General features: G+C 44.3%; 1 protein-coding gene across 3 annotated transcripts in view; it reads left to right on the forward strand.

Annotated features, from left to right (window-relative positions):
- Positions 1-7,811, forward strand: part of MAP3K20 (mitogen-activated protein kinase kinase kinase 20) — an 88,722-nt gene extending 80,911 nt beyond the window's left edge. For 2 of the 3 annotated variants that reach the window (XM_054069288.1, XM_054069289.1), the window contains exons 18-21: positions 1,074-1,190; positions 2,681-2,755; positions 3,812-3,962; positions 6,870-7,810. In XM_054069288.1, the coding sequence (XP_053925263.1) occupies positions 1,074-1,190; positions 2,681-2,755; positions 3,812-3,962; positions 6,870-7,549 (1,023 nt within the window). In that variant the 3' untranslated portion in view covers positions 7,550-7,810. Of the gene's footprint in view, positions 1-1,073; positions 1,191-2,680; positions 2,756-3,811; positions 3,963-6,869 lie in introns of all 3 variants that reach the window. The other variant, XM_054069290.1, reaches the window with a different exon arrangement.
- Positions 7,812-8,193: the final 382 nt, after the last annotated feature.

Below are 8,193 nucleotides of genomic sequence, written 5' to 3' on the forward strand. Positions count from 1 at the left end.
CCGGCAGCATGTGGCGGGGACAGTCCTTTCCTGAACCCCTGGCATGTCTGGAGGGGCTCCTGCTTCTACGGAGCACAGAGCCCCTTCTTCCTGCATGGAGGTGAGGATGCTCCACTTCACTGCAACTCTGCTGTCCTTCAAGGGGACTGATTTCTGGAGGAGGTCAAGGCACTGGATCCCCAAAGCACCCTGCCGGGCACAACAGCAAACGTTGTGTCATTTGCATCGTGGGTCAGGCAATCTCCAGTCCCCAGTGGGAGCTTCCCTGGCCACAGGCATGAACCCTGGTCCCAGGACAGCCCAGTGGGATATCCTGCAGGATGCTGCCAGAGCCACTAGCTTCTTGTAGGCTCACACCTGTGCAAATTGTTGGATGTTGGCCCCAAGTTCGTCTCATGGAATTATTTAAGGATACCTTTCATTGCTTTGGTCTATTAGACCCACTGTGATTATTATCTAAGATGAGTTTACTTGTAATTAGTAGTGCAGTGGAGGTGAGCAGAAGTTGAGGATGCTCAGTGCCTTGCTGGGCACTCAGCGTCTGAAATAATGGAGCTCTAATAACCAGCTCATCCTCTTGCCCATTATTTGAGCGACTGTCTTGACAGTGTTTCACAGACCAGCTGAGCATTTGTTCCTAGCTTCACTGGGAAGATGTCCTTGGGCCGGCTGCCAGCACTGGCTGTGACCCTGGGCAACAGCTCCCACCACTGCCCTCCACCGCCACGTGGGTGTGCAGAGCTCCTGCGCTGCCCGCTCAAACAGGCTGGCTCTCTGCGTGGGTGAATGCCATGTTTCTCCTGGAGCCCATCAGGGGGATCCAGACCTGTCAAGCTAAGAGCAGAGCGAACCAGAGAACTCGAAGATTTTCCCTTATTAACAGTTTTACTGGAAAACGTGCATACCATAAAATATGTATATGTTCCTTATCTTTGTCATTGGGTTATACTGCCCCTATATTGAGGATTAGGTTTTGGGTTGTTTTGGCTTTCAGTTTTATTTCTTTCTTTTTTTTTTCTTTTTTTTCTTTTTTTTATTCTATCAATCCAGCATTTTTTTATTATTATTCATAGGATTGTAAATGGAAAATGTACATGGAGATGGACGGGGATGAAATTGCAATAACCTACATAAAAGATGTGACATTCAACACTAACCTACCTGATGTAGAGATTTTAAAGATGACAAAGGTATTTACAGCCTTAAAGCTTTCACAAATTCACAGATCTCAAACAAAGACATTAAAATACCACAGCAGTCGACTTTTGTGCATGTGGAAGCTCAGTCTCTTGACAGCTTTTAAATAAAATGCACATTTTAAACAGATTTGTATCGTAATAGGAATTAGATATTTTGGGTCTCTTTTAAGCTGACAATAATGTTAACATAGAAAAACAAGAGAAGGAACTAATTTATATTTTCTTGTTTTAATTCTGTGTTATATCGTCTGAAAGAGGATTTTAAAGAAAAGAATGTTCAAAAAATTACCTTCCTTTTCAAGAGTGATTTAAATATTCCAGTTTGAAACTTGATGTGATTTGTGTGGGTTGGGGTTTTTTTTTTTGTTTTTTTTTTTTTTTGACATGGTTTTAGAACTTTTACATGGCTCTAAAACTCCCTCTTTCATGCAAGGATGGGTTGCAAAGACTGAAACCTATCAACAGACAGTCCAGCACTGAATATCTGCAATTCAGTGTCACTGGGCATTTTACCTTATTTCAGAACCTGCCTGTATATATTTACTAGCCAGCATTGATACTGCTTTTACTGTAAGCAACAGAAGCTTTGTTAATGCAGAGGGCATTGTTTGCTGTTATTTATTCACTTTTATTAATATGCTCAACTCGATAATAGCTAACAAAAGAAATTTCTGTTTAAAAAAATATATGGCTTGATTACTAATTATAATGCTGCTCTAATGTGCACTGATAAAAAAACCCAAACTCCTGAATGCTTTTAACTGTAAATTTTTTGGGCAAAATTTTTGAGGAAGCTGCAGGCTATTTTTTTTTAAAGGAAAAACTGAAAATCAGATTCTCAACAGTCAGAATTTTGAGGAAAATGTGAAATACAAGTATTTGCCCAAAAAGGATTCTCATATTTAAATCATGCTAATACTATTTTTACAGTTAGTGACTTCTGGAACAACACTTGTGATTTTTTAAATTACTGTTATTATTTTGTTGTAAAATAGGTTTTTGTTTAATTTTCACCTTGGACATTTTAATTTTTTCCTTAAAAAAAAAGGTTTAAAGTTAGATAAACTAATAATCAGATACAATAACATTAACATTTCACACACTTGAACATTTTTATATCTGTTAGGGAATGTCTTCTAGAATCTCTAAATTTTGTTCTTGCTGTCCTCTGTAAGTCTAGCAGAAAAAACCTATACATGCATAAAAATGAAAAAAGGTTTATGCCTCCAAGAAAACATTCCATGTTGTCTTACCTATTGCTTGTTGTTCGTAGAACTGTCTGCTCAATTTCCTTTTATAAGCATGAAGTAAATAATTCCTAAACATATTGCTTTGTCTCGTAAGATTTTAAGAAAAGTATAGATTTTAACAATATGGAAATGGATGAAAAAAGGCAAATGTTGAAAATATCTTTAAGGTGTTTCAGAAACAAGTCAGGAGATAAATAGCACCTTATAAAATTCCCACTATGCTTTTTTCAGCCACCATTTGTAATGGAGAAATGGATTGTTGGGATAGAAGAACACCAGTCTGTAGAATGTGTTGTTACGTATGAGGTAAGCTCTACGAAACAAATTAAAAAATTGTTTATCTATGATAAAACCTACATGGGAGGTGTGGAAACAGCATCCTCGGGCTTTGTTATATCCTATAATCAAGCCTCAACAGTCTGTAATTAATTGTAAAGTCTAAAGTTCAGTGCAAAAGCTGAATGAGGTTTACAGAGACAATGTCCTCAGACTGCTGCCTGGGACAGCTTTTTTTCTCAAGGACGAAAACTCCTTTTGCTTGAAGTGTAATGGTGAGTGTTGTTTGCATTGCTTGAAGAGGCTGCGTTTTTTACCTTTTCAATGAAGTGCTAATTAGAGCTGAGAAGCAACAGGCGGAGAAAGAAAATGAGAAGTCAAGACTAAAATGAGATAAAATAAAACCTGCAAGACGTGATAGAAATTGGCCTTTGTATAAAGAGCTTACAGGTACTTAGAAAAGTGTTTTTATAAAGAACAATGCTGTGTGTCACAAGGAGGCTAATAATTGAGATTCCATCTCCGTCCTGAGGAAGGATTCAAGCAATGATGTAGAGACAGGGAGATTCCGTACCTTGCTTGCTTGTCTCAGAAATTAAGAACAGTAGTTTCTTTCAGCCTGAAGTTTCTCACAGTAGTCACAGGCCTTTAATAGGAAATTGAAGAGCTTGATACTCCAAGAACGTTTGGTGGAGTGTCCCCCTGCAAAAATACCGTCTCGGTCCTACATCTTTTAGTGGAAAGCACTGCCCATTTGACACTCACGTTAATATACCTAGTAAAACATGTTTTTCTGTTTGTAGAAGAAGACCTTCAGGTTTTTCCTCCGTGTGGTACATGGATTCAAACAGTTATTCACTACCACATTTTTAGCGTAATCACAAAATATAAGCCAAAATTATCTAGAGTCTAAAAATACTTGAGAACTGGTGAAGTGGTTTTGCAAAACAGACTCTGCATTGAAAATGCTGCTGCTGCTGCCCAGGCACTAGTGGAAATTCCCTTGTAGGAGACCCTAGTGGGTTGTGTGGTGCTGTGTCCTCGTGTACATTATGTCCTGATGCGTGTTGTGTCCTTCCTGAGCAGAGCGACGTAAGAGCTCCCAAAAGCACCAGGCACATCCAAGCTGTCTGCTGGAGCAAGGTGAAAGCACAGGATGAGGTTGAAACAGTACAGCTTATGATACAGACCTCAGTTCCTAACTCAGAGGGGAATTCGCGGAGCAGATCCGACTCAAGTAAGTCAGTACACACAAACTTTATTGCTGACATAGGCAAGCCCTGTGTGGGGAGAACAGCAAAAACTCAATGCCATTATTCTGTTCCAACAACAGGGCATCATCTTGCAGCATCAGCTGACATTGTTGTCCCTGTGATGTCTTTGTAGATGCAGGCAGGAGCAAGCTGGCATGTCTGACTTAGCTTAAGGGCTAAACTTCGGGTAGTAACACATTCTAAATCACAATGTGATTTAAGGAGGATGACCTGTATGCTCCTGTAAGAAGCATGCTGGGAGTAGTTCATAGTGATTAGTTGCAAATCTTTGGGTTGAGACAGCTGAGGGACAGCACAGAAGCTGGAAGAAGACACCAGTAGTGGAGACTGAACTCTGATTATGTAGCACTACTGCCAAATGCAGAAAGCAGCTCTATGAATTGAGAGGTGCTGGGGTTAGATTACAGACACATCTGAAATGAGTGTTCTGATTCCTAAGCGTTTGTGACACAACTGTGTTCTGTAGCCTAGACCATGTCCTGAAAGATACATCTTCACTAAACATTAGCTCTGCGGAGGGAGGGTGCCCAGGCTGATCAGCCATACGGCCATACCAAAGCACAGTGTTGTATCTTCATGGGCAGGGTCTGCCACAGTAAGCTGAGATGCTTTCATTTTTGTGTGGTGAGCTGTGGGAGAGCTTGTCTGTCCCTCTGCCACATGGAGGAGTTACATGAAGGCACTCATGTATTGTCACCACCTAAGTGAATAGGCTCCGTTCAGAGGAGGTGGGTTACCAGCCAGTGTGAAAGCTGTGTCTCACCACTAACAAACTTTCTGGCCTGTCTTCTTTGCTGGGCCACTTACCCTAGGTTTAAAAACACTACCAAAACAAAGCACAAAAGTAAGGGTAACACCTAAGAGGTTCAAATAAGCAGCCATGAAGGTACTACCTCTGCAGGTTGCCAAATAGAATGTTTAATTCAGTGCAAAGAGTTTCTGGCTCAGAGAGCATATGAGCCCCCAGCCCATAAGAGGCGAGAGGCAGCCCCACAGTGCCCTCTGGGAGGTCCCTGCTGGGCAGCTGGTCCCTGGGCTGGCGACCACAGCTGGCCATAAGGAGCAGGGACTGACAGCCTGAAGGTCCTCTCATTTAGGAGAGCGTCCACGCTGGTCCTGCAGAGTACATGGTGGCCACCTCATTGCTGACAACAAAGACCCAAATTCAAGTCCTGAGCCTGCTGCTTCCAGGTTTATGAGGTCTGTGTTTTACATTCACAGACTTGGTAGCAAGGCACAGGGGAATGGTAGAGGAAATGGTGTCTAGGAAGTACATTTCAGCATACGTGTTTCTTTTGAGCCCATGACTTTCAAGGAAGTTAAGAAGCAGAGAAGGCAATTCCCATCTGTCTTTCCATAAAACGAGGTTCATCTCTCCGTGCAGCTAAAGCTATCTACTGTGATGGTGTCACACTTGCACTTTGACAGGAAAGATGGTTTCCTTTTGACATATTTGACATTAAGTTGAAGTGATGTACATCTCTTGGGATTCAAGCAAAGTCTAAAGAAAGGAGGAATGGCAGAGACTATCCATTACATCTTAATAGGAGCAATCCTAATAAGGACAGAGCCACTACCCATCTCCCACAAAACTCCCCACAGCTGACACAGCGTTGGAGCAAGAAGCAGAAGGCCCACAGCACAGGGAATCTTTCCCTGGAAAACCATCAAAAGGCTGGAGACAGGAGCTGGGGTCCTCTGTTGAAAATAATAAGATTTTAGTTGTGTTTATGCTGCTTCAAGCTGTCAGAGTTAACCTTTCCTGTTGGAATGATATTAGCAATCTTTAAGGACAAACCATTCAAATCTCTCTAGAGGAAAATTATTTAAGCTGCTTCCCATGGGTTTCTGGACAGAGCTGTGGCCTCAGATAAAAGGAATTCCTGGTCTCTGCTCTAACCATAGTAGCAAGTAGCAAACCAGGCCGTGCTTGCAGTTCAAATGGGGAATCTTTAACTATTGTATTTGGTATAGGCTTTCATGGAAACCACAAGACTGACTTCCAGAAATGCTTCAGTCTTATCCCTGGGAGCTACAACTTTTGTAATGACCCTGGAGCTGTGATACCCTGAGTCAAATCAGTTAAGCACTGTCTGAGCTGTCCTGGCTGTAGCCTGCTGCCTCACTGGCTTTTCCATATACAGAGTTGATTTTCTGCATGAAGCTGGACGGAGTGGTGTAGCTGGTGCTTAGACTCAGCATCTGGAGCATGCAAAGTGGATTGATTTCTGAATTTACAGTAATAATAACAACTCAAGTGGCTCTGGTTGTTGTGATATGTAGCAAGAGGAGGTGAGTCTCGTTGCCACAGCAGGGATTTGCACCGGAGTCTGTACCACCTCTGTGCTGGGCTGTGAAGGCTGTGACCATGCCAACTGGGAGAGGTGCATGTGGAGGGTGATGCTGCAGTTGTGCCCGCACCTTGGGGTGCCCACTTCATGGCTGCTCTGGAAGTATCAAGGCTCTTTTGCAGTAAAAGCTGTGGAGAAATCTGTCCAGGCTGCCAAAAGCACAACAGGAAATGTTTTAAACCAGGTTGGGTTAAAAAGACTGAGAGGCGTTTCGGAGTGGGAACCTACCTGAATGGTTCGTTCAGTAGGTGTCTTCTAGTCTAAGCTCCATAACTGCACTGGCGTCAGAAATATTTGGATCACTATTTGCTGATGTTGAACTATTTATATTTGCTGATGCAGCAAATATAGTTTGAGTAGTCCTAGGTTTGAGTAGGGTTGAGAGAGAAAGGGTGGTTTGAGATATTTTGAGGTTCTCCCAAGAGAAACCCTGGTACCTAACCTCACATTTTTAGTCAAACAGAGAGCAGTTTTTCATCAATTCACAGAAAGCTGACTCTCTCTCCATTTCCCTGCCAGGCATCGACAGCCAGTGGATGCAGACACTACGGATGCACCAAATAGCAAAAGCCATTTCTCACCAGCACGGCCACCCCCACAGCCCGACCACCATCACCCACTACCTGCCCTACCTTCGAAGCCAGGACTCCTATGCTGCTGCTGTGAGGAGGACGCGTGGTCCCGTCAGTTACCAGTTAACGTCCATCAGCCACTCCAGAAACTCCTCTCCCATCTCGCACAGTTTGATGAGGAACCTCTCGAATCTGCACCTGAACTCAAAAGGCAGCAGCACCTCCAGCACAGCCTCCGACACCGCTTCAGAGAGGGACAGGTCTGCCGGCAAAGGCAGAAACGCCTCGCACAGTGCTAACTCCCGCAGCTCCTCAGATGGGCGACGCAGTGGGACCAGCTCCCCGGTGCCCCCCCGGCACTCGGGAAGAGCCTGGAGGACTTCCTCGCCAGCGGAGCCCCCAGCCTCGCTGCACCGCAGGCACCCCCACAGCTCCCCCCAGCCCAAGGCCATCCCGGGCATGCCCCCACAGGATGAAAGCGAGCCAACGAGGGGCGAAGGGGAGAGCAGAGTCAGCGAAGGGGGATGGATAAAGGTCCAGCATGTGAAGAAGCCACACAGGCAGACCCCTGGCAAGCTGGGGAAGGAGAGGCCCAGGGGCAGCTGGCGGGGACGGAGGACGTTCTAAGGAAGGAAGTTCCCCCTTTATTTAACTGAAGGTTCAGCCACACGAAGCCAGGATGCCACCTCCCTACCCTTCCCTCGCTGGCTGGCACAGCCCAGGGCCTGCCAGTGGAAGGGGAGAGCCGTCTGCCTTGCCTCCTGTCACAGTCAGCACCAAAGGATTTCATTTTATTTTCTCCCCTACATTCGGCTGCTCTTGTTCTCAGCTGACTGGATATCCACTGATTTGCTTAATATTTCAATAATAAAATCAGTAAGGCATGGCCAGGTGCCACAATGAAAGGCTCTTTGTTTCATCCTTACGGGAGGAGTTGTGCTGCTACATCTCACCTCACTTATGTCTCCAGATGCCGGGTCCAGCTCTGAGTGGGGTCACTTCACCCATTGTTCAATCTGCTTCTACCAGGGCTATAGGAAGAGGTAGTATTTTTATCAGACCAGCGTAGTCTGAAAAAACAGGAACACAGAGTATTTTTTCTTCAGGTCCGCTCCAGTAGCTTCACTTCTCCACTTACAGCTTGCCATCCCCTCTCAGGAATTTCTCTCTTTGCTTTTTACTAAAAGCCCTGACACCAACTACCTGACACCACTGAGAACACTCTGGTTGCCATAATCAAAAGGAGAAACAAAAACCAGGCTTTATTCTTT

Source organism: Cuculus canorus, chromosome 6, assembly GCF_017976375.1.
Source record: "Cuculus canorus isolate bCucCan1 chromosome 6, bCucCan1.pri, whole genome shotgun sequence".
In the NCBI taxonomy this organism is placed as follows: Eukaryota; Metazoa; Chordata; class Aves; order Cuculiformes; family Cuculidae; genus Cuculus; species Cuculus canorus.